General features: G+C 55.8%; 3 protein-coding genes across 4 annotated transcripts; all 3 read right to left on the reverse strand.

Annotated features, from left to right (window-relative positions):
• Positions 1-6,028: 6,028 nt before the first annotated feature.
• On the reverse strand, positions 6,029-12,257 carry GALR3 (galanin receptor 3). Of its 2 annotated transcripts, XM_044940882.2 has the most exons (3): positions 8,810-12,257; positions 7,433-7,810; positions 6,029-6,826 (listed from the first exon to the last, which is right to left on the reverse strand). In XM_044940882.2, the coding sequence occupies exons 2-3, from the start codon at positions 7,789-7,791 to the stop codon at positions 6,046-6,048; spliced, it is 1,140 nt and encodes a 379-aa protein (XP_044796817.1). In that variant the 5' UTR covers positions 7,792-7,810; positions 8,810-12,257; the 3' UTR covers positions 6,029-6,045. The 2 variants fall into 2 exon arrangements, with proteins under 2 accessions (XP_044796817.1, XP_025138674.1); XM_025282889.3 differs by having other exon boundaries at positions 7,433-12,257.
• Positions 12,258-12,401: 144 nt separating this feature from the next.
• On the reverse strand, positions 12,402-19,121 carry GCAT (glycine C-acetyltransferase). Its single transcript, XM_006071376.4, has 9 exons — positions 18,842-19,121; positions 17,251-17,381; positions 15,656-15,757; positions 15,053-15,199; positions 14,297-14,451; positions 14,078-14,160; positions 13,731-13,902; positions 13,003-13,124; positions 12,402-12,721 (listed from the first exon to the last, which is right to left on the reverse strand). The coding sequence occupies exons 1-9, from the start codon at positions 19,035-19,037 to the stop codon at positions 12,570-12,572; spliced, it is 1,260 nt and encodes a 419-aa protein (XP_006071438.2). The 5' UTR covers positions 19,038-19,121; the 3' UTR covers positions 12,402-12,569.
• Positions 19,122-20,695: 1,574 nt separating this feature from the next.
• On the reverse strand, positions 20,696-21,767 carry LOC102389719 (histone H1.0). The gene has a single exon (XM_006071378.4). It carries the CDS (start codon positions 21,487-21,489, stop codon positions 20,905-20,907), a length of 585 nt encoding a protein of 194 aa, XP_006071440.1. The 5' UTR covers positions 21,490-21,767; the 3' UTR covers positions 20,696-20,904.
• Between the last annotated feature and the right edge of the window lie 2,289 nt (positions 21,768-24,056).

Here is a 24,056-nt window from a genome sequence, read left to right on the forward strand (position 1 = left end):
TGAGGGGCTGGCCAGAGAGGGAGGTAAGACCAGGCTGCAGAGATCCTGAGGTCAGAAGATTTGCCCTGGTGACAGAAAGCAGGTGAGGCAGGCTCACCTCCACCCTCAAGGTCATATGCGTCCTTACCCAGAGCAATCACCATGAGCTCTGGGGAAAAGACCCCCTCCCACCGGATCCCAGCTGCTTCAGAGGCTGAGCCCAAGCCAGGGTCAGGAGAGGTCAGGATTATCCAGGTATGTATCAGTCCTGTAGGACGCTGGACTGATACATACCTAGATAATCCAACAAAGTCCCCAGCTCCCTCCAGCTATAGGGAATGAGAGCCCAAAGCCCCTGATGCTGACTCTCCAGCGAACACTGAGGCCTCGGTACATGCAGGGAGATATGATCAGTTCACGTCACAGTTGAGGAAACAAAGTCAGGGAAGCAAAGGAGTCTTGCCCAAAGCCCCAGACCAGGACCCAGAGTGGTCCCTTGTCTCTATGAATGGCCCATGCCAGCCTAGTGATGTTCTCCCACTTTGGAAGCTGGGGAGGATGGCACGTTTATTAAATGCCCTTGGCCATCAGCATGCCCAGAGGGGGCAGAGGCAGATGAATTGAGCCTCCTCCACAATCGAGTTGGATTGTGAGGGTTCTTGGGGTTGTTTTTTTTTGGCCACACCATGCAGCTTGTGGGATCTTAGTTCCCCAACCGGGGATTGAACCTCGGCCCCCGCAGTGGAAACTCGGAATCCTAACCTCTGGACCACCAGGGAAGTCTCAGATTGTGAGGATTTTTAGGGTTCTGATGGAGGCAAGGATGTGCCCAGGAGAGCCCTGGAAACCTCTCACATAGGTGGCAGCAGCCAGGAAGCAGCCCCGGGGCGGTGTGCCTACATTGCAGCCTAGCTCAGGCAGCTCAGTTCCACAGTCCTAAGAGGTCAGCTGCAAAGTGCAGGAGCCAGGATTCAAACCTGGTGATGTGGCTCACAGTTCGTGCCTTGACCCCTGCACTGTGGCCACCTCTCTGAGTTGACCTGGCAGGCCCACCAGATGCCCAGTCCAGCATCCTCCCCAGAACCACAGCCATCTAGAGCACCCCCAGGAACTCCCAGCTGGCACCCCTTTGCCCCTCAGCCCCTCTTCACAACCCTTCCCCCTGCTTCAGTCTCACCCCTACGCAGAGCCCAAGCTGCTAAAGCAAGGTGGCACCAAGCAGATGCCTCAATAAATCAGTCTTATCCTCTTAAGCCAGAAACAATTCTACCCCCACAGCCAGTCCTTCTGGCCTCATGCCATCTTGGATCCAGCCGGCAACTTGCAAATGAGCCCTGTATCCAGGCTGAGGACTAATGTTCATTCATAGGGAAACTCGGGGTGGTTAATTGGTATTTATGTCCCAGGTACACACCTTGAAGTTAATAGATGGTGCTGTTCCTGTCAGCCGGAGGCAGGGAGAGAGACTGGTTAACATGGTTGTGCCAAGGTCCTCACCTCACCCACCCTTCCCGGGGCTGAGTTTCACCTTGGCTACATTTGCTACATGGGGTGGGCTGGCGATGGGGGTCACCATTGCACATTCGAATTCCTCCCTCCCCTTAAAAAAAAAAAAAAAAAAACTCCTATCTGCCTCTTCTCTTCCCTAAAGACCATGAAACTGAAATCAGACCAACTTGAATTAGACCCCAGCACTGTCTGGGACTACCTCTGTGATCTTGGGCCAGTGACTTAATCTCTCTGAGCCTCAGTTTCTCCAAATCCAAACTCTAAAGCAGATGAGACACACCTTCCAGGGCCAAGTACAAGGTCTGAAATACAGCAGGTGCCCAGTTCACCACTGCCCCACAGATACCCTCACCATGTCCCCCAGGCCCCTTGTCTCAGTGGGTTTCCACTGAGCTTAACATTCCCCCACTGCCACTCCCTGTAGCCTAAGCCAGAAGACTGGGTGTTATCTGGGACATCGCTTTCCCCCACCCTGTAACATTTAATCACTATTTAGCCCCAACAATTGTACCTCATATGTGGTTGTCCCATCTGTTCATGTCTCTCTACCCACTGCCATGTCTTGGACACCTTCATCTCTCTGGGTTCTCACACCAGCCTCTTAACTAGTCTGCCTACCCTCAGCCTCATTCTGCTCTCCCTCCCCAGATATAGTCTGCCTTTCAGCCAGAAAGAGTTCCCTCGAGAGTATATCTGACCCGGTCACTCTTTTGTTCAAAATCTTTCCATGGCTCCCCCTGCCCTCGGGACAAAGTACAGTCTTGGTTACAGACAGGATTTAGAGAATCCTTTGCAGCTGCCTCCCTCAACCTCTCCCACTTCACCTCCTGCTGGGGCTCCCTTGTACCCTGTCCCAGGCCCTGGGCTCGTCGTGCTGTGCCTGAGTCCAGGCGGAGGACTCCAGGTGGCCTGTGCACATGTTCTCCTGTCTCTCCCTTCCACATCTGCCCTGACTTGCACTTCAGGGCTTGGCTTGGGCATCAGCTCCTCCCGGAAATCTTCTCTGCCTCTCCCAGCTGGGTAAGACCCTCCTCTGGGCTCCCACAGTCCCCCATGCTTCTATCTTGCTTTCCTGCAGAACTCTGTACTGAGTAGGTGTTCAGACTTGAAGGCTGCAGGATCATCCCTAACAGGTTGGTACAAACAGGAGGGTGAGAGGGTTACATAATTCAAATCTCCTTCCAAATAAGAGGAGCTCCATCCTGACCCCCAGGCTGGCCCGAGACCTCGTAGGAGGCTCAGGTCAGGTGGATTCTCCTGGGCCCTAGGGGCAGTGGCTGGGGCTCATTCAGCCTCTGGACAGCCCGATTGCCTGCCTGTGGTCCTCCAGGACTCAACTCTCTCCACCAAAGTATTACAATCATCTGCTCTTCCACACATTTCATTAGCCTCCTGAAGCAGACCCAGAAGCCTCAGGGGCTGAGCCTAAGCCCAGCATCAGGCCATCGATCTTCCTGCCAAATCCATGGCAAAAATAATCTCCCAGCCCCAGGCCAGGCCCTTGGTGGTAGCTTTCCTGGCCCAGGGCTCACAGAGCAGCCTCTGGGTTAGATGCTTGCTGCCAGTCTGGCACCTCCAATCCAACCTCTACACAGCAACAGTGGGCCCCTCCCTTCCTGAAAACCTTCAGGAAGGTTTTGTCTGCCTGAAAGGATGGAGTTCCTGCCCTCCCCCCCCAGCTGACCTAGGAGGCACACGTGACCTCACTGTACCCACACTCCCAGCCTCCCCAGACCCTACCCCACCCTATCCAACCCTGCTTCAGCTACACAAACCCACATACTGCTCCTACCTGTACCTGTCCTGGCCTTTGCTCTGCCTGGCAGGCCCGTCCCACCTTTTCCCAGGGAAAATGCCTATTAAATGTCATCTCCTCTGGGTATCCTGCTTGGACTGGCCAAGGAAGGCAGGCATTTCTTCCTCTGGGCCCTGTGTACTTTTCTGTTATGGCCCCATGATGCAGTGCTATCCTTTCTTCTTTTGGTTTTTGGCTCTCCAGCTAGACTAAGCACTCCCGCAAGGCAGGGGTCAGGCCAAATTCACGTCATTTCCGACTTCCTCTCGAGGGCTAGATTAAGGCAGGCATTCAAATGTTTGAGGGATAAAGGAAGAAAGGGTCACACCTTGCCTTCTCTGGCACCTCTGTCCTCATGTATCATGTCAGCTGCCTACTCTGGGCCAGGCTGTATGGCCCTCCATTAGTCGGGGTGTCTGGGCTTCTTTATCTAGCTCCAATGGGTCAGGGAGACCCATTCAGAAGCAGCAGTCAGAAGCAGGAGGCCTCGGGGTCCAGCCAGGGTCTGGGCTGTACGAGTGTCCCTCTGCCAGGCCCCTATGCAGGGCTTTCACTGACGGACCCCTCCCCCAGGCCTGGAGTTTCATTCAAGTTCAGGCTCTGGCTCTGTCACTCCCTGGCTGGGCGCTTGTCCATTTTGTTTGCAGTCTGTCACCTGTCTGTGCCCACAGAGGTGACTGTGGAGGAGCACCAGCCCACCTGGGTGGCTGGACCAACCATGGCATAGGCCACCCTGCAAGATTTTATTCTGCACTTTGACTTTGCGGGCTCTCACCATTGTCGTGTGTAGCAACCCTGTCAGATGCTCTTAGATGTTTTTCCAATACTTCCCAGGCTGCCCCGAAAGCCATTCCTCTCACCCAGTTAGGATCCTGGCTCTTCCTCAATTTTGCCACTTAGCAATGATCAAGTACCTCATCTTGAGCCTCAGTGTTCACTTCCACAAATGGAGGTCATATCCCTTGCCTGTTGGTGCGAGGCACGGATGAGGCAGGGGAGGTGTGAGTGATGGCCGTGGGAGACAGAGGCCACTCTGGGGGCTGCAGAAGTGGCAGCATCACAGCCCCTGCCCTCCAGGAAACTTTCCCACTGCTGCAGCCTGAGTCAGTCAGGGCCATCTTGGCAGAGACCGGGGAGAAAGAGCCTGGGACCAGGTGTCCGCCCTGGTGCTGGGCCCTGGCAGCACTGGCTACCCAGCTGGCTCTCGGCCTCCGCCTGAGAAGGCTGACTGCCACTCTGATCCCTGGGTCTGTGGCAGGTGGCAGGCAGTGAGGAGGTCTCAGCAGCTGCCCAGTGTCAAGGAGGGCCTTTCCAGGGTGCCTAGCAGCTGGGGTATGTGTGCTGGGGAGACAGAGAATTGGAAGATCTCAGCCAGAAGCTAATAAACAATATTGGCTTACAGTGAAGGAGGAAGTGGGCAGCTCCACAACCATCGAGACTGATCTATTGGTTAATTAGGAGGTTTCCACAGCCACAGACTATGCCAGCTGTGTGTAGGGCCAGGTAGGGAGGGCGCCACAGGGTAATCAGGGCTGCTGGAAGTCCAGCTGGGGTCTGAGTGCAGCTCAATGTCTCCTCTGAGCCAGGAGCCTTAAGTGGCTGAAGGAATAATGCGAGAGGTTGAGGTCAGGCAGTGGACCTAGGACTTGACGCCTGGGGCACACCCATCAGGACCTGCTGTCCTGAGTACCGAAACAGAATTCTGCTATAGCATGGGGCTGGGGGCCCTCTGCGGTTTCAGGGCAGCCAGTTGAGTATGGGGAGCTATAGGTTTGGGGAAGAGAGCTGATGCAGAATCAGGAAGAACCAAGAAAAACACTGGAAACCATGGGATCTGAGAACAGAGGTTCCAGAGGTGGAGAAGTCGGTTCTTCTAAGTAGAAAAAGGTAAACAGCAGTAGGTTTGAATCCAGACTCTCCCAAACACTAGCTGTGTGGCAAATCATTAAACCCCTCTGATTCCTGATGTCTACATTTTTAAAGAGGAACGAATGATATCTACCTTGCAAAACTGTAATTAGATTGAAGAATGTAATACCACAGTAGCTGTTCCCTTCTTCAGGGAATCTTCCCAACCAAGGAAAGGAACCCAAGTCTCCCACATTGCAGGATTCTTTACCAGCTGAGCCATCAGGGAAGCCCCATGGGATACATATGAAGTGCTTAATAAATATTTGCTATATTTATTTTGTATCTGTTAGTATTAAGTTACTCTGACTTCCCTGATGGCTCAGATGGTAAAGAAATTGCCTGCAATGCAGGAGACCCAGCTTCGATCCATGGGTTGGGAAGATCCCCTGGAGAAGGGAAGGGCAATCCACTCCAGTATTCTTGTCTGGGAAATCCCAAAGGCAGAGAGGCCTGACGGACTACAGTCCTTGGGGTCGCAAAGATCGGACACGACTGAGCGACCAAGACTACCACTACACTATTAAGTTACTCAGGACAGCGCTTCGAAGGGAGAAGGAGCTTGGTAGAGGAAGCAGGGCTTCCAAGATGCTAACAGAGTTGGCAGAATGGGCAGAGGGACAACCCTCCTTCCTGCCAGACTTGCTAAGGACACAGTCTGGGGATGTCTGGCCTGGGGGCCTGCGCTTGGCTGCGTGGAATCATTTTCACCGTCCAAGGGTGTCCACTCCGTGGATTGAGTATCCACTGCTCCTTAGAGGGCTCCTGGCTTTGACCCCATCCCCTAGTACGGTCCGGCCCTGGGGGAAGAGGAAGGACAGACGGACACCCGGCAGAGCGGAGGCAGACAAGCTTTATTCTGGTACTCTGACAGGTAGGGCCCTGCACGCCTCTCCACCACCTGCAGGCTCCGGACCCCGCTCCCCGCCCCAGTCGCCGCCTGCCGGCAGCCTCCCGCGAGGCCGGGCGTTCCCGGAGCAGCCAGCGGCGTCCCCGGGCCCCGGGCGGACGCGACGGAGGGCGCGGCGGACACCACCCGGGGGGCAGCGGGCGCGGGGGCGGCGGCGGCCGCAGGGCCACAGGCGGCGGAGGCGCGCGCGGAAGTGGCGGGAGGCGAGCGCGTAAACGAGCGGGTTGAGGCAGGAGTTGGCGTAGGCGAGGCAGTGCGAGGCCAGGCGGCAGGCGTAGGTGGCCGGGCTGAAGGCGAAGCGGCCGTACCAGAAGCAGAGGATGAGCGCGTGGTGCGGGCCCCAGCAGAGGGCGTAGAGCGCCGCCACCGCCAGCATGACGCGCCCCGCGCGGCCCGTGGCTCTGCGCCGGGCCTCGGCCGCCGCCGCGCCCGCGGGGCCCACGGCGGCCCACAGGAAGCGCAGCGTGCGCCCGTAGGCCAGGCTCACCACGGCCACGGGCAGCAGGTAGCCGGCGGCGAAGGTGGCCACGTCGAGGGCGCGGCGGCGCGCGTCCTCCCAGGCGGGCACACAGAGCTCAAGCGCGCCGTAGCGCACCGTACCGTAGTAGCTGAGGTAGGGCGCCGAGAAGAGCGCCGCCAGCAGCCAGACCAGGCCCACGGCGGCGCGGGCGTTGCGCGGCGTGCGCAGGGCCCGCGAGCGCAGCGGGTGCCGCACGGCCAGGTACCTGCGGGCGGGCGCGGAGTCAGCGAGGTGGCGGGCGGGCGGCCTGGATACCGCCCGGGTCTGAACCGCCACAGTGAGCGCGCGCCGGGCCTCGCTCGCAGGGAGGTTGTGGGGATGAAGGGAGTTAGCGCACAAAGCGCTTGGAGCAGCGCCCCCCGGCACCTAGCGAGGCTGGGTCGGAGCTCAGCGAGAAGTGACCAACCGGCCCAAGGTCATCAACGAGTCAACTAGAGAGTGAGCCTGGACTTGACCCCAAGTTTCAACCCCTGAAAGCCGGTCTGACCACAATTCGGGCCAGATGTGGGCGGTAATAAAATAGCTGATGAATTTCATTCGTGTGTTCCTTTGGCCATTCATTTCATGCTTACAGAGCACGGAATAAGTGCCAGGCCCTGAGCTGACACTTGGAACACGGAGATGTTCTCTGGATTCTCCCAGTGAAGATGCGGTGAGGGCAGGATGACCCCCTCAAGTATGCCCGAAGGTGCCCCGAGACTGGTTGGTGGGGGCCAGACAGCTGTTCTTTTTCTCCCTCCCCCTCCCTTTTTGGTACCCTATTTCCTCCTTCCCCTCCCCCAGACCGGGCCGCGTTCCCAGCCCAGCGCACCTGTCCACTGAGACAGCCGCCAGGGTGAAGCTGCTGGCGTACATGGTGAGGTAGATGAGCAGGTGCACAGCCTTACAAACCAGGGCCCCGAAGAGCCAGTCGTCCAGCGTGTAGATGGCGGCCTGGAAAGGCACGCAGCACAGGATGAAGCAGAGGTCAGCCGCCGCCAGGTTGAGGATGAATAGATCCGTCGTGCTGCCCGGCTCCTGCCAGGCACTCGGGCCAGGCTGCAGCAGCACTGCCAGCACCAGCCCGTTGCCCACCGTGCCCAGCAGGAAGATGAGGGCAAAGACCACGGGCACTGCCACAGCCCCCATACTCCCCGGGCTGTCTAGCGAAACATTCTGGATATCAGCCATCTTCCCAACAGATGGGCACCTGAGGAAGAAAAGCTGGAGTCCTCAGCTCTGGTCACTCAATTCAGGGGTCCAGTTCCCCCACCATAGGCCTGGCCAATTCTCCTGGGGTGGAAGCTTGTGGGGGATAGAGGTGTTGGACCGACAAAGACAAAAGTTATCCCTGGGACCCACTGTGCAAGCTCCTGGCAGTCTCATTGGTGTCTAAGGTGGGTTTCTCAGTTTCCTTGGAAACATCCCAGGGTCTGAAGGACTGATTAGGTAGTTGATAGACACCTTCAACCAATGATGCAGGTAAAGACACGTGCAAAGTGGGTGCGGGGAGGGGCAGTTCCAACCCCAGGATCTGGTGTATTTTCCTCACTTGTCAATGGGGATCTGAAATACAGGGAAGACTTTTGGATATTAGTCAAATTCAACCAAACATGGGTGACACCCCTGAGTCACTGGATAGCCCAGCTTAGTGACAGCACCACCTGGCACAGCTGGGAGCACCATATAGGTCACTGCCCCCTTTTCACATGAGGAAACTGAGGCTCAGAGAGGGGACTTGGGAAGCTAGTGTCACACTCTGAGTGGTAGACCTGAGGTTGTTGCCGCCCTGGTACCGACTCCCAGGCTGGAGCACTCATCTGAGAGCTGTAATAGGCGGTGCCCCTGACAACCTGTGTGTGTGCATGTGTGTGTGTGCGTTACATCTATGTAAGCTGTGATCACCTGACCCCTGTCGCACCCCATGGCCCACATCGTCTGCTACCTGTGGGTCTCCCTGCATGCTTGGACCTCTGGGGTGGCTGGATGAATGAAGGGCAAGGGGGCCAAGCAGGGAGGAGGAAAGAAAGGTGGTATCTTTGAGACCCCCGCCCCATCCCAGCATGCAGGAGCCACCCCCCCTCCCCCACCGGCAAGTCCAGATGGGCGACACAGACCTCAGCCCTGGGCACTGGGCTCCTGCTCTCCCTGGGTGAACTGACCAGGCTGAAGCTGCCTCCTGGCTCAGTGGCTGCCTCTTGGTGCCTACCTGCAGGTACAGCTCTGCCTGCCACTGCTCCCTCTTCTCCTTTAAGTCCTCTCCTCTCCCTCCGAAGAAGTAGCCGCCTCCTCCTCAGCCCCTGATTTTCCCAGGGTGGCATGCTCTTCTGCCTGGCTCTCCTCTCCTCCGCCTCTCTGCGTTGCTTCTGCCTTTCTGCAGCGAGTAACCCATTGATCTCGCTCTCTGAGATTCTCGCTTTGTGGTTAACCCCTCTGTGCCCAAGGCCCAGTCCATTCCTGGCCCTCTCACCTCCTGTGGTCCTGCCTGCTCACTCCACTCCACATCCTCTCTGCTCCAAGAAGGGCTCCAACCCAAGTTCAGATAGGACTCCTAGTCTTTTTTTTTTTTTTGCCACACAGCCTGTGGGATCTTAGTTCCCCAACCAGGGATCGAACTAGAGCCGTCTGCACTGGAAGTGCGGAGTCTTGACCACTGAACTGTCAAGGAAGTCCCAGGACTTCTAGTCTTGATAGAGTGTCCAATGCTACGAAACCAGATAAAAGTCCCTTTTTCTGCAGACTAGGATTCCTCCTGGCCCTGAGAATTTCAAGACCCATCAGCTTCCCTGAGCTGATTCCAGGGCTTCAGTCTGCCTGAAGACTGGAGGGCCTATGTGCGTGTCTGGAGTCTAACTTTTAGTCTTAGGGCAGTGGGGAACTACAGGAGATTCTAGGGCAGGGACGTGACCTGCTCATTTATTTTGTAATTAGCTCATTATGGCCTGGGGTTAAAAGAATGGCTAGAGGGGGAGTGATTTAATGAGAGACCCATTAAGAGCCTCTCCTCCAGGCAAAGAGGTTACCAGGTCTTGATGAATGACTGGTGATTCAGTCATGGGGTTCTGGTCTGGACCTCCTCTTGGAAGGACCACATGGCCACATCTTCCAGAGGGTTAGAGGCCAGTGGGACAAGATGCATTGGATTTAACAACAAGGTGTTTGTTGGTACTAGACAAGTGTAGTGGGGGCAGAAGGGAGTCTGCAGTGAATGGGGAGGAGAGGCGGTAGGGGTTGTGTGGTCTTTCTAGAAGCTGGGAGGATGGGATGAATGTCAAGAAGTCGGTGTAAGGGGAAAGAAAACAGTCTGAGAGGATACTGACGAAGCCAGGACTTGCAACCAAGGTCCAAGGAGCTGGGAAGAGACTCTTCAGGACTGGCTTCCCGAGGCCCTGGGATGTTCACCAGTGCTCAGGCTCCTCTAAAGCCTGATGCCACCCATTCCAGATGTGGAACATCCCCGAACTTTTAGAAGCAGAAACTCATTGAATTGAAGATATTAGGGATCATCCCTAGATTCTGCAAACCCGAATTCAGAGCTATCAAAACTGCATTAAGGAGTTAGAATTGTAGAATCTTGTGATCTCTGAAGAGCAGAACTGTAGGATCTAGACTTAAGAGTGGTAGGATTTGAGAACTTGGGGGTCCACAACCATCTTGTATGGAAGAAATGCACTGTGAGACGCCCAGAAGCCTGGACTCACAAATGTGGCAGGCCTGGCCCCTGAAAGCCCCTGACACACTGCCCTCCCTCCCCTTGGGAACCCCAAGCCAGCTGTGCCCCTCCTTGTCAGAGTTTGGGCTCTGGATGGGTTGGAGCAGTTCTAGGGCAAAGAACTCCCAGGAGCAGCAGTGCTGAGCTGTGATATGACAGCAGAGGAGAGGAAGATGGTGGCAACCAGAGTGGGACTACCGATGAGGCAGGCAGGAGGGGCGCCTCGCCACAACCTGAGCCCCAGCGGGCCCCGGGCACCCACACCTCCCCTTGTTCCAACTGCTGCTTCTGGCAGCTGTGGCCTTGAACCCTGCACCCAATGCAGAGGACAGATGGTGCAGCCTGAGAGCAGTCCCTGGAGATCTGGGCCCTGCAAGATGTGAAATTGCGACTTTGTGGTTGGTCCTCAGCCCTATAGCCTGTTTTGGCCTCTGGCAATGACCAGTATGTGCTGAGCCCAAGCATGTGTGCCCAGAGGTGCCCCTGTGCCTGCTGGCACCTCCTGTGACCCCTTGGGACAGTTGCGAAAGACCTGCGCCATGGGGCACCTGGGCCAGTACAGGTCACATGCTGAGCCACGAGCTGGCTGAAAACTTGGTGCCCTACTGCGACGAGCTGGCTCACAGTGTCCCAGTGCTGGGCTGTCCCCAGGCACACAGTGTCAGCAGCTGGTGGTGCCTGGAAACTGTAGGAGGAAGCAGCATGCGCTCTCTACCACTGGTGGGTGGACCTCACCTACGCTGTCTTGTCTTGGCATCACCGACTGTGACCCATCATCCTGTGGCTGCTCATGGCCACCTGCCATGACCTGCCAGCCTGAGCAGACCACACACATCAAGCTGGCCTGGCCAGGGCTGGGCACCAGGTGGTGGGTACTTGCTGCTGACGTGGGCCTGGTGCTAGATGCCCCACCCCGTGTTTGTGCCCCTGACGTGGCCACAGCAGCCCCCTTCCCGGGACCTGTATCCCCCAGTACCCCCAAACTCCTGGACCCCTAGCTTCAAGCTGCCCAGGATCACAGGCTAGGATTCTCAGAATCCCAGCATTAAGACCCTGCTAGCTGGGGCCAGAGCTCACCCAGGCTACCCCTCTCTAGACATCCAGGCTGAAGGGAGGGCTGGGGGTGTGGGGCACCAGAGCCGTGGTCCCCACCTTTCATGAAAAAGGGCTTTTTCATCCTCCCTGCCCCCTCGCCAGCAGACTGTCAGCTCCCAAGGCCACACCATGCTGAGGCTGGTGACTCAGACCCATCCTTTACCCTACCAGGTGCCCATAAGGCTGAGTGGGGACGGCTATGGAGAGAGAAAGGCTGCGACTGTGGGAAGGGGACTGTCATCTACAGCAGGGGAGCAGTGAGCCATTGTCGGGAGGCAAGGGAGGATGGGGTCTTTGTGGGGCTGCAAAAACAGCCTGTCCAAGGCCTGAAGTCTAGAGGGGGCTGGAAAATAGCAGCCAGAACCCAAGCTCACTGCGCCCCCTGGCGGTTCCTCTGACCAGACCAGTGAGCCCTGGGAATATGGAGATGGAAGGGCCCCAGATACCAATGTAACAGCCAGTCTTGGTACAGCAGGGAAGACCGAGGCACACACGGGGGAAGGGGCTGCCTAAGGCCACAAATGCAGGGACAAAGTGGGGCTAGAATATAGGGCTCCAGACTCTCGGGGCCTCTCCAATAGTGACAGACATTCTTTCCTCTGGGATGCAATCTTCTGCTTCTCCCAAACATGGGCTTGGGTGCCCAGCCCCTTCTTATCTGGGCAGCTGTAGGCCATCCTTGGGGTGGGGAGAAGAGGACGAGAGGTTCACCAAGGCTAGACTCTGGAGGCTGCGGAGTAGGGGGGCGGGTGGCATGGGAAGGGGCCTGTAGGGCTGGTGCTCAGCTTCTCTCTACGTCAGGAAAGCATCCAACTGAGCCCAACGGTGGCCCCGGCATCTGTCATCCCACCTGCCTGGGTCCCACCTTAATTTGGGAGAGGTGGTCAACTCTGAGAGCTATCACAGCCCTCAAAGCCCCAGATCCTGCCTGATTCTTCGACCAGCTGCAGGACTGGGGCTGTTCCGAGAGAATAAAGCAGACTAACACGTCACAGCCGATTTTCACACTGTTGCTTTAACCTCACACCCACAAGCACAGGCCTCATCCCAGGCTAGCGCCAGGACTGACAGAGCTGAGAGCTTGTAGCCTGGGCTGATCAAAGGCCCCCCTTTTCACTGTGTTGGGAGGGGGACCCCGGCTCTGCTTGTCACTACCCAGAACTCAAGGCAGCGCCCCGTGCAGTCGCCCCACCTCCACGAAGGCCTCCACACAGCGGTCAATGTCCTCCTCAGTGTGCACTGCTGAGATCTGGACTCGGATCCGGGCCTTGCCCTTGGGGACCACAGGGTAGCTGAACCCAATGACAAAGATGCCTGTGAGGGTAGAGAGGGTCAAGCTGGGGCTCACCAGAGCCAGGCAGGTTCTGGGGGCATGACAGATAGCTCCTACTTTTCTGGGGGCTACAGAGGGCAAGGGAGCTGCCAAAGGTCTCTCAAACCTGGGACTGCCTCACGGCCTAGGGTTTTCAAGCTTGGACAGACATCTGATCTAAGAAGGGTAGTAGGGCTGGGGGAAGAGGGAGTATTCACAGTCTAAGGGTTCCCTCCTTTTCTTTTAGGACCCACAGCCACATCTCAAGCCCCGCCCTCCTTACCTCTCTTAAGCATGTCATCTGCTATGTTTAAGGCCAGCCGAGCGTCACCCAGCATCACAGGGCAGATGGGGTGATTGGCCCCTGAGATGGTGAAGCCAGCAGTCTCCATCTGACTGCGGAATCTGTGGGCATGAGCTGGGTGTCACTGGGAGTTGGGGGACTGTGGAGCAATCATACCCACTCCTGATGGACATGGATGTGACCCAAGGCTTGTGGCCAAGTCTGCAGGAGGGACCAAAAAAGACAGAGATGCTGACCCAGAGAGGCAGATGGCGAAAGAGGCAGAGGAACAGGAAGACCTATTAGGAAGGCAGAAAGACGGGACTGTACAAGAAGGGGGAATGCAGGATCATTTGCAAAGAAATGCACCGGGGAGACTTCCCTGGGAGTCCAGTGATTAATACTCCATACTTCCAATGCAGGGAGCATGGGTTCGATCCTTGGTTGGGGAACTAAGATCCCACAGGCAGTAGGGCCAAAAAATAAAAAAATAAAAATACATGAAATGCGCCAAGAAATGGAAGGAAAAGACAGACAGAGAGAAGAGGGCGGGGGCAAGCAGGTAGCCTCTGGTTAAGAGAGACAAGTCCCAATGCAACCCACTGGGGATGTGGAGGTGGGCAGAGGCAGGACGCAAAGGCAGGGAGTTATGGGCCTGTGCAGGCACACAGGGCAGGCCCTCACCAGCTCCCTCGCCCCCGCGGGCCCCACCCTGCCCAGGACCGCACCGCAGGGTCTTGGCCGCCATAGACTGGATGATGGCGTTGCTCTCCATGAGCAGGTCCAGGGCCTTGGAGGCACAGCCGACAGCAGCAGGGGGCAGGCTGTTGGAGAAGAGGTAGGGCCGGGCACGCTGCCGTAGCAGAGACACCAGGGCCCCAGGCCCAGTCGTGTAGCCCCCTGAGAACAAGGGTGAGAACAAGGTGCCAGAGCTTACCCCGTGGCCCTCCTGAGAGGACCGTCCATGCTGTCTTCTTCCCTGCAGCCCCAGGCCTCCCCTTCACACCTCCCCCAAGTCCCCTCCAGGGCCGTGCACGCAGATAAAGGGAGCCCAGGGGCCCAAGCCTGCAGGCACCTGATGCTCCGCCCAGGGCCTTCCCCAGTGTGGAGTTGATGATGGTGACTTGGTCCACCACGCCCAGCAGCTCATCTGTGCCCCTGCAAGGGAAGCTGCCACTACCACCTCGGCCACCTGAGCACCCAGGCTCATGGGTTGGGTGTGGGGGCTGGCCTTGTGGTTTCCCACCCACCCTGACGAGTCCAACCCAAGGCCTCAGGGGCCATGTGCTCCCACCGTCCTGTGGGCCCCAGGAAGCCAGTGGCGTGGCTTTCGTCCACAAAGACCAAGGCACCATATTGAGAGGCAAGGCGGCAGATCTCCTGCAGGGGTGCAATGTCACCATCCATGGAAAAGGCCCCATCAGTGGCCACCAGGCGCAGCCGATGCTTCTGCAGGGAAGATACAGAAGGCAGTGGCTGGTATCACGAGTTGGACCAAGTCACTCCCTTTCTGTGCTGCTTGGCGTTCTTAAGGTTCACTCTGCCCAGTGCCCAGAACAGAGGGGAGCACACATGTACCCTCGTGCTGAGGCTGGTACATGCTCTCCCTCCTCTGGGCCTCTCTGGGCCTTCCCCATCTCTTCCAGGGCAGTCTGGAGACATACTTAGCCACTGGGCAGTGAGAATTCTCCCAGTCTCCTCTCCAGAGGGCAGGGTGGGATGGGGTTAGTTCTGTCCATAAGCTTATCCCACTCTGATGCTGGGCAGGGGCCTGCCACACATAAGGTGCTTCCTCAAACTCAAAACAGCTTTGTGCCATGGGATAAAGTTTTGGGTCTGAGATTGTTGATGTTATTTAGTTGCTAAGTCATGTTGGGTCTGAGGATCTGGGTTCAGATCTTGGCTGTTTCGAACTTTCAGGCTATTTGCCTGTGAGTGAGGAGACGGCTTCTGCAAGCCTCTTTTCCTTCACCGGGGTAGAGGGCAGTTTGCGGGGGAGGCTGAGGCTAAGATCAGTCCTTGGCCCTGGAAGTGCGAGGCCCTGCCGCACCTGGGCCTCCTGCAGCTTGGCCTCCAGATCAGCCATATCCAGGTGGCGGTAGCGGTATTTGTGGGCCTTGCACAGACGGATGCCATCAATGATGGAGGCATGGTTCAGCTCATCCGACAGGACTGCGTCCTCCGAGGTCAGCAGTGCCTGGTGGAAGGCAGTCACAAGTAGAGACATCACCCAACCACCATGGGGTTCTCCCTCCCTCATGACTCCCCCTGAATCAATATTTCACTGCCAACCAGGCATTCTTCTGGGCAGGGAGGCAAGGAGCCCTCTGCCTCTATCTTGATCCCCAGGTGTTCCAGGACTGGGCTGAATCAGGGGCCCTGCTCTAGCAAAAGCAGGTGAGAACATGTTTGATGAATGCCTGGCCCCTAACACCCTCAGCCTTCCAGCTGATGTAGGTTACCTCCCAAATGCCCTGGAAGCTGGCCTCCTTGTAAGCCCCAGGATTCCTCCTGGAGACCTGCTGGCCCAACCTTAGCCTCCAAAGAAATGGGCACTGGAGCCTCTTGACATGGCCCTGGCATCCTGCCAAGTTCTCCCAAGCCCTGCACAGCCTGGTAGGCCTCACCAACTCCCACCCGTGGCATCACACACCTCAAAGAGGCCGGCGTTGGCATCAAAACAGCTGGGATAGAGGATGGCATCCTCCCTTTGGTGGAAGCGGGCTATCTTTGCTTCTAGGTCTTTGTGGATGCTCTGAAGTAAAGGGGTGAAGCACACAGTAACGCCTTTGGGGCCACATGAGACAAGCCCCAGGGACAGAGGCTCAGAGCCACAAACAGACCCTCCCCCTGCTTTTTACACCACAAGGGTTCACCCAGAGCCAACACAGGAATCTGAAGCATTAGGGGCCCACTAGGTACCCCTCTTCCTGGTTGGGTTTTCCTTTTACAGTGGGGGTCTGATGGTGGAATTATGATGCTAATGGCAAAGGAAGATATTTTCTCTTTCAAACTGAGTACCTTTTTTTTTTTTCTATTTTTTCTTTATTTTCCTTTAATTTATTTTTTCACCACACCACACAGCATGCAGGATCTTAGTTCCCTGACCAGGGATCAAAGATCAAATCTGCGCCCCCTGCAGTGGAAGCACAGAGTCTTAACCACTGGATCATGACAGAAGTCCCTAAGCGCCTTTTTCTGTTGTTTAATGCCAAAAAGGGGGATTACATAAGTAACTCTAGGTTCATTTGGGCCTGCAGTTGTTAGATTTGGAAGCTGTCCAGAATTACCTGCCCTGGTTGGAAGTCAAAAGTTCCATTCATTTCACCTTCACCTTTCTGAGAGGACAAATAATAATAATCACAAGGACTCAGAAGCACTGACTCTTGAGCGAGGCCATATAGGTTCAAGTTCCACCACAACAGGCTGTGTGCTCTGGGCAAGACAATTAACTTCTCGGGGCCTCAGTGTCCTCATCTCTAGAACAGGGGCAAGAATAGCTCTTAGAACTTGGGGTTATTATCTGCATTAAGGAGTAATTTGCAATGTTCTTAAAATAGCACATGTTACACAGTAAGCACTGTAAGTTTCATGTATAGAGTTCATTTTGCAACATTTACAAAATAAAATTATTAAGCAACATTTATTGAGTACTGCTGTGTGCCAGGCCTTGTTCTAAGCATTTTTACATGTATTGGGTTGGCCAGAAAGTTCATTCAGGGTTTTCTGTAAGAAGTTATGGAAAAACTTGAATGAACTTTTTTTGCCAACCCACTATTAACTCTTTAATTTGCGATAATCTTATTAAGTATTATTATTCCCACTTTACCAATGAAGGCATCGATGCTCAGACAAGTTAAGACACTTGCCCATGGTAACAGAACCAATATATGGTGGTACTAGAAACCAAACTCAGGCAGAATAGCTCCAGAAACCTCTATCTCAATCCCTGCCTTCTATTCTTCCTTTCTTGAAGAGGAACAGGTAAGAAGCTCTGTTGTGTGGGTGGGGAAATGGATGCTCTGAGAGGTTAAATTTCTTGCCCAAGGCTTCACAACAAAACAGAAGCTTGAACCCAGTTTTCCCAGTGAACAGCACTGGGGCTAAGCATGGGCCTTGAGTTCTGGGATGAGCTGAATTGCCTAACCAGCCCTGCTGACTGCAGAAGCAGACATCTGAGGTCAGTGGCCAACACTGGGGACCACCCCGTCCTCCCCTGCCCCAGCCTGGGCCATACCCTCAGTGTACCTGGGTGCCACAGATGAAGCGGACAGAGCTAAGGCCGGCTCCAAACTCCTTTAGGGTCTGCAGACCTGCCTGGATGACCTCAGGGTGGCTGCTCAGGCCCAGGTAGTTGTTGGCGCAGAAGTTAATAATTCCTGAGACAGGGGATGGACACAGGAGCTCAGGACAATCAGGGCCTGTAAAGGTGCCAGGCCCTGGGGACTCAGAAGAGGAAATGAACCTGAAGTCGCCCTTAATGAGGCAACAACCACACAGCACCATCTGTTCTGGGGCAGAGGCCAGGTTGGGGAGTGGGGAGCCCCTAGCAGGCACCAAATTCAACAGCTGCAGGAGAGGGAGGGGCAGAAATGGACTCCCAGAGCAGCACTTTGGAGAATGAGAAGGTTTGGATCACATTCACCCCCAGCCCTTCCTCTCTGGCTTCTCCTATCTCTAAAGAAAACCAGTAACCCCTCATCTGGCCCTTGGCTCTTTCCTGGGTAAAAGAAGAGGGCATCATAGAGCCCTGCGATGGTCTCCAAACTCCACACAGTTGACTTTGCTGCCTGGTACAGAACAGTATGCTCAGCAGGGTGGCCTCTCTGAGACCTTGACCCTTGCATTTTAAAGCCCAAAGTGGACACAGCTGATCCAGGGAGGAAATTAAGGCTCCAAGAGGGCAAGGTTTACTCAGTTTGGGAGAGGCAAAACAGGATGGGAACCTGGGTCTCCTAATTTCCCACTGTCTGATCTGCTCCAAGGTTCCCTGGAGGAGGATAGAGACCTCTGTTTTACAAATAAGGACAACAGCACCAAATATTCCAGGGCTATTTCCTGGGCAGAAGGCAGGTTTGGAGGCCTATTGGTAACCAGCACCCACCTGGGTCCTGGCACAGACAAAATGAGCAATGACCACAGATGACAGAAACCAGGGTGGCCTGGTGGGCCAGTTCACAGCATGACTTGTGGGGCAGCCCTCAAGCCCCTTGCTCAAACAGTGATTTTGGCCAGAAAGTTGGTCTCTATGGACAGTTATGTGACCTTCCAGCTCCAATATACCAGAAGACCTACACTAAAAGCCCAGCTCTTCCTGCAGCTAGCTGGGGGTTTATAGGCAAGACACTTCACATCTATGAGCATCAGCGTCTCTTCGTTTGTAAATGGGACCAGTCATGCCCATGTTTTGAGATTTGCAGGAGTGCAGGCGCAGCAATTAGCAGAAATCTGAACAAAGCAGCAGCTCTAGAAATGTGGGATTTCTTGCTACTGCCTCCCCATCACCCTTTCTTGAATCCTATGGTGGGAGCCAACTGGCTGTCTCTCTTTCTTCCTTACGTTCTCACAGGCTGGATCTCGGATTGAGCCCTGGCCTCTAAATAAAAAAAGGTGCTCAAAGGGCAAATTACCTTCTTCTGGGGGAACGGATCTAATCAGGTTAGAATTAACCGTGGGAAAAGGCAAGTCGGCCTGACAGATGGGAAACGGTCCAGCAGCGGCTACGTGTGCCTGTGCTCCGGCCCGCTCACTGCTTCCAGGACCTCCACTTCAGCGAAACCTCAGGACGGCCCCCCGAACACCCGGCCAGGTCTGGCGATTCCCAGGAGCGGGGAGTTACCTCCCGGGGCGCCGTCCACGTGGATGTGCGGCCCCTGACGGGACGTGATGACCCGCTCGCTCTTCCAGGTGCCAGCTCCGCGGATGCTTTCCAGCTCCTCCTCCAGGATGCCACGCAGCTGAGCCAGCGCTGACTGCGCCCGGCTCTCGCGGGGGGCCCGGGAGAGCGCAGCATGTAGGACGCGGCCAGCCCACATTTTGCCCACCTCGCCGGAGCTAGACTGCCCGCTCAGGTCCTTGCGTACCTAGGCCGCGGCGTGATCACGTGCGGGGGCTGGGCCCCGGCAGCCAATCGGAGCGAGAAGGGCTCTGCTCTAGGGCAGGAAAGCAGACCTAGGAATAGGAGGGCGGGACCTGGCGGGATCGGAAGAGGACGAAAGTGGAGTGTCTTGTAAGTTGAGACTGGAGCTGTCCGTGTTGGGGGAGAGGAAGCGACGGGGGTTGGAAGGCACATCAGGGCCAGACCCACCAGACCCCCACCCCATTCCCATGCCCTGCCTACACACACATCTCCCGGAAGGTAGGGACGCCCTCTGGACGCGGGAGGCGGGCGCCTAGAAGCAGGCTGAGGGACGTTCCATACTCTGGCCCTAAGGTTTCCTAGGTTCTGTCGAGCTCTTGGAACTTTCCCCAGTGCTAAGGTGCAAAAGCCCCCAGGTTTCGCCCACCATATTGCTCCGCATTCTCCTTCAGTTTTAGAAGTACGGAAAAACACACCGCTCAGATTTTTTTTTAATTTTATTTTAAAAGTTTGAAAATTACAAAGACAGCAAATTCTTCCAGGCACAAATAACACTTATTTAAAAATAAAAAGGGGCGGGGGGTGGGGGTGGGGAGAGCGCAAGCGCGCCTATTTAAAAAAAAAAAAAGGAAAGACTGTACAGGGTTTTTTCTCCCAGCTCCCGGGTGTGAAACGTTAAGTACTAGCCCTAAATATGTATATATACATACACACACACATACATACATACACACACACACACCAGACCTAGCTCTGTAAAACTACTTAGCAATTCAAAGTCGACTGCAGTATGTCTTACTGTCCACTCCCCGCCCTCCCCCCACCCCGCCCCCGGTCTACCACTACATATAAGAAAAAGTAAAGAGGTCTGGAGGTTTTTAAGTGGTGGGTGGTAGGGCTGAAGCCCCACTGGACTGCCAAGCAAAGCCACCTCTTATACAAGAGGAACCAAAAATCAGGGGGGAAGGAAAAAGGTCCTCCTAGGAAACAATACAATTGTGTGGAAAAACCCAAGTTTCAACAGGGGCACACTGAGGCACTTGGCTGACTGACTCCTCACTCTTCCCCTCAAGTTTCCACTCCCATTTAACAGACTTTCTGAATCCACAGAAACCCCCACAGTGGCTAGTTTCTAGCTGACTGAAAGAAGCTAGTTTCTAGGACCAGCTGTCACTTTAACCCTCCCTCCGGTTCCCTAGGACAATAGAGAGGCCACAGGGACAGACTAACAGAAGTGAGAAGGAAACTGGGTTTGGACGTCCCACTCTCACCACGGGAAGGTGGCAGACAGCCAAGAGAGGGCTTCCCCCCACCCCCATCTACCTCTTTTGCCGTCCAGCTGCTGCCATCCCTCTCTCCTCCCCACCAAGGTTCTGAAACTCTCACAGGAGTGCTCAACTTAAAGCTTGATGGTTTCTGAGGAACTCCTACAAATCTTACAGTTCCTGGGCTCCCTGTCACCTAGCCCCAACAAACCACCTTGCCCATTCCTCCCCCCAACCCCACCGACTTTTACCTTCAGAGTGAACCAACCACCCAACTAAAGAAAACACACAAACCCACCCAAATTCCCAAGCCCACAAGCAGATTAGTAACAAATAAAACAAAAGTACATTCTCATCATTAGAGATATTTGTTGTTGCTGTCCTTGCATGGTTGGTTAAGGAAAAATGTATTATTCCCTAATTTCTGAGGAATACAAATTCTGTCTCTTTACAAAGTCAGAAGGGAAAGGGGCATCCAGGATGGCAGATGAGACCAAGAGAGAAGGAGAAAGTATTTACAGAAAACAGGCAGGAGTGTCCACAAGAAAAGCCTCATTGTCACTTCTTCTTGCCTGTCCTCTTGGCACTGGACTTGGCTTTGGGCTTCACTGGCTTGGTCTTCTTAGGCTTGGATGCCTTGACTGGCTTGGCTTTGACAGTCTTAGGTTTTTTGGTTTTCTTGGGCGTGGCAGCCGGCTTCTTCTTGGTCTTCTTGACTGGGGTGGCTTTGGGCTTCTTGCTTGGGGCTTTGGAGGCAGCCTTCTTGGGCTTGGCTGCCTTCTTTGGCGTGGCCACCTTCTTGACTTCCTTCTTCGTCTTCTTGAAGGCCACGGACCTTTTGGGCTCGTCGCTCTTGGCCAGGCGGAAAGACCCCGAGGCACCCACCCCTTTGGTCTGTTTGAGGACTCCAGTGGTGACCAAGCGCTTGATGGACAACTTGATTTGGGAGTCCGCGTTCTCACCCACCTTGTAGTGGCTCTTGATGTACTTCTGGATGGACTGGCGCGAGGAACCAGCGCGGTTCTTCTCTGCTTGGATGGCGGCCACGATCATGTCTGAATACTTGGGGTGGTCTGTGGACTTCTTGGAGGCCTTGGCCCGCTTGGGCTTGGCTGCAGGGGTGGACGTGGAGTTCTCGGTCATGGTGGCCTGCCTGGTCCTGCTGTTGAAGGCACCTTCCAAAGGGCCAGCCCTCGTCGGAAACCGAGGAAAGCCTGATTCGGGATCTGCTCTGGAGCCTCTGGCTCCCAGGCCAGTCCAGAGGCCGGCGCTCAGGGGCCCGGCTCGGGTCGCGGGGAGGGCTCACTGGGCCGTGTCTGCGTGGCCCAGCCACGCCGGTCTGTCGGTCGGTCTCGGCGCCCGGCTCTGCCTCCGCCTCCGCCTCCGCCTCCTCCTCTTCTGCCTCCCTTTTCCCAGCTCCGCGTCTGGCGTTCGGGCGGCGCATCCGGGTATTTAGCGGCGGCGGGCGGACCGCGGTGAGGACAGGGCTGCTGGCTGCCTGCTCCCGGCCCAGAATGGCGCCGCGCCGCCGCCATCTGTGTTTCTTCCGCCGAGCAAATCCGACCTTTCCCCCCAGCCCGGGCCTTCCTGCTCCCCGCCGCCGCTCCGGGCCGCTGCCTGGCTCTCTGAGCTCCTCCGCCAGGCGTCCAGCTGCCTCGGCCACCGCCCCCCGCGCCCGCCACGCGCCCCAAACAGCGCTGAGGACCGCTGGCGCGCCGGCACATTTCCCCTTTGCGGGGGGCTGGCTCTGCGGGGCCTGGGAGTTCCGCTGCTTGAAAACCCCCGTAGGAAAGCTCCCCCCTAGGGCTACCGGAGACCCCACTCCCGGCCCGCGGCGGGACCCCCCAGCCCAGCAGAGCGGCCCGAAAGCGGCCCCAACTAACACACGCGGCCCCGAGACGGGCGACTCCCAGCCGGGCCGAGCTGGGACAGGGGGGAGGGGTCGCTCCCCCGGGGTCCGGTCACCTCTCGGGGGCCATCCTGCCACTGGGCCCCCCGCACCTCTACCATCTTTCAGGCCATGGGACCCCTAAGTAAACTTTCCCTGGAAGAGTTGGAAGGGCACTTTCAAACTTTGTCCCTTCCCCCTCCTCTGTGTTCGCTCCCCCAGCGCGCCCCCGACATCTACATCAAGGATCTTTCCTGAGGTCGAACCCCGAATGCTGCATGGGTCCCTGAGGGAATGAGGAGGGGTCTCCCAGGTCTCCTCCTCTCCTCAAAGACCCCCCCCCCCCCATATCCTCCATGTATCCTAACTGGTAATTCATTTATAGTCCTTCCTCAGCCTAGGAGGTTTGGGGTGTCAGAGACAGAGCTTACTGCCCCAACTCCTAGGACCCAGCCTGGGGGTCTAGTCCCCCTCCCAGGGCTCCTTGAAGACAATGAGCGGGGAGGTCAACAATGAAGGCGCTACTTAGAAGGCTCTTATCAAAGACTGTTCTGGGGACCCCTGGGATGAGAAGCCCTGAGAACTTTGGGAGTTTGGGAAAACGGGGCTCTGGCGGGGAGGTCGAAGAGAGGGTCCTATTGCTTGAGTCCTGAGTGATCTTCAGAAAGTGAGTTGTTCAGGGAGCCCCGGCCGGGACCACCTCCATTTTGCTGGAAGATGCGGTGTCTTTGTTAAAATGTATGTATCTTTCCCCTTGCTGCTTGGCAGGTATAGATAAGGAAAACAAGGGGCACCACCGTCTGTGGGGAGCCTCGGGGGCTCAGAGGGGCTTTAGTGGTCAGAGGCTCAGCGTTCCTGGGACCTCTAGTCTGCCATAGACGTCCTATATTCCCATGCAGGGTCCCTCTTGGCAGGGGTCCTAGGTTGAGATTCTGTAATGCTCCCTCTCTGAGTCGCCTCCCGCAACAACCCGCTTTTATTCTCCAAGCAAATAAGCTGACACTCTTAGCTTAAACAATACCCTGGTGGTGGTAGCTAGTCAAAATGATGAAGGCATCTGGGTAGTAAGGTCCAGGAGCTGTTTGAGACACCAGCTGTAGATGGGGAAGGGTTGGAGGGTTTAGATGGGGGAAGAGGGGGAAACTGGTCGCAATTGGGAGGTGTGTATGTGTGGGGAAAGGCTCCTACTGGACTTGGGAGTCTCTGAGGACAAGGAAATTAATGGGTTCCCCCCCCCCCACACACACACCAAGGGTTGGATTAATCCAAATAATTGGGAACGGGGAGGGGGAGTCTTGAGACTCTATCGGTATGGGATACCTTCTCCGGGGCTTTTCTTGGTGCCACAGATGAGGAAGAGAAACCAGGAAGGGCCAGGTTAGTTCAAAAGCCCAACCTTCTTATTTGAATATTGTCAATTACCCCGAAGTCTCCTGGCTCGAAAACACAACATTCTGATGGGTTTGCTTTGGTTATTGTCGAAGACAGTTCTTCCGGTTCCCACTAAGATCTGGATAGGAAAATACTTATCCACGTGACAGCCACAGGTCCGAGATGTTGTTTCACCCAGAGATCCTATAGATATGTCATCCCCTCATCCCAGGTCCCCGAGTGTCTAAAAATAAGGCCTGAATGAATTCAATGGCACCATGATGAAACAATGTTATTTGCACAGCGCTCTCCAGCCGTTTCTTGATCCTTCGCGCCTCCTGCCTGGGGAAGCAGGTAACGCGATCACTTCCCCCCATCACTCCCATTTTACGGTGAAGGTCCCAGGACTAGGAAGGATGGACGAGGAGGCGCTTTGTGAGGCTCAGCTCCC

The sequence above is a fragment of the Bubalus bubalis genome, chromosome 4 (assembly GCF_019923935.1).
Source record: "Bubalus bubalis isolate 160015118507 breed Murrah chromosome 4, NDDB_SH_1, whole genome shotgun sequence".
NCBI classification, from domain to species: domain Eukaryota; kingdom Metazoa; phylum Chordata; class Mammalia; order Artiodactyla; family Bovidae; genus Bubalus; species Bubalus bubalis.

Excerpts from the sequence above, each read along its gene's own strand:
- GALR3 (XM_044940882.2), bottom strand. The coding sequence starts at position 7,791 with ATGGCTGATATCCAGAATGTTTCGCTAGACAGCCCGGGGAGTATGGGG. Across the intron at positions 6,827-7,432 it reads GCGGCTGTCTCAGTGGACAG|GTACCTGGCCGTGCGGCACC; the intron begins GTGCGCTGGGCT and ends GCCCGCCCGCAG.
- GCAT (XM_006071376.4), bottom strand. The coding sequence starts at position 19,037 with ATGTGGGCTGGCCGCGTCCTACATGCTGCGCTCTCCCGGGCCCCCCGC. Across the intron at positions 17,382-18,841 it reads CGTGGACGGCGCCCCGGGAG|GAATTATTAACTTCTGCGCC; the intron begins GTAACTCCCCGC and ends CCCCTGTCTCAG. Across the intron at positions 15,200-15,655 it reads CCAACGCCGGCCTCTTTGAG|GCACTGCTGACCTCGGAGGA; the intron begins GTGTGTGATGCC and ends GCCTTCCACCAG.
- LOC102389719 (XM_006071378.4), bottom strand. The coding sequence starts at position 21,489 with ATGACCGAGAACTCCACGTCCACCCCTGCAGCCAAGCCCAAGCGGGCC.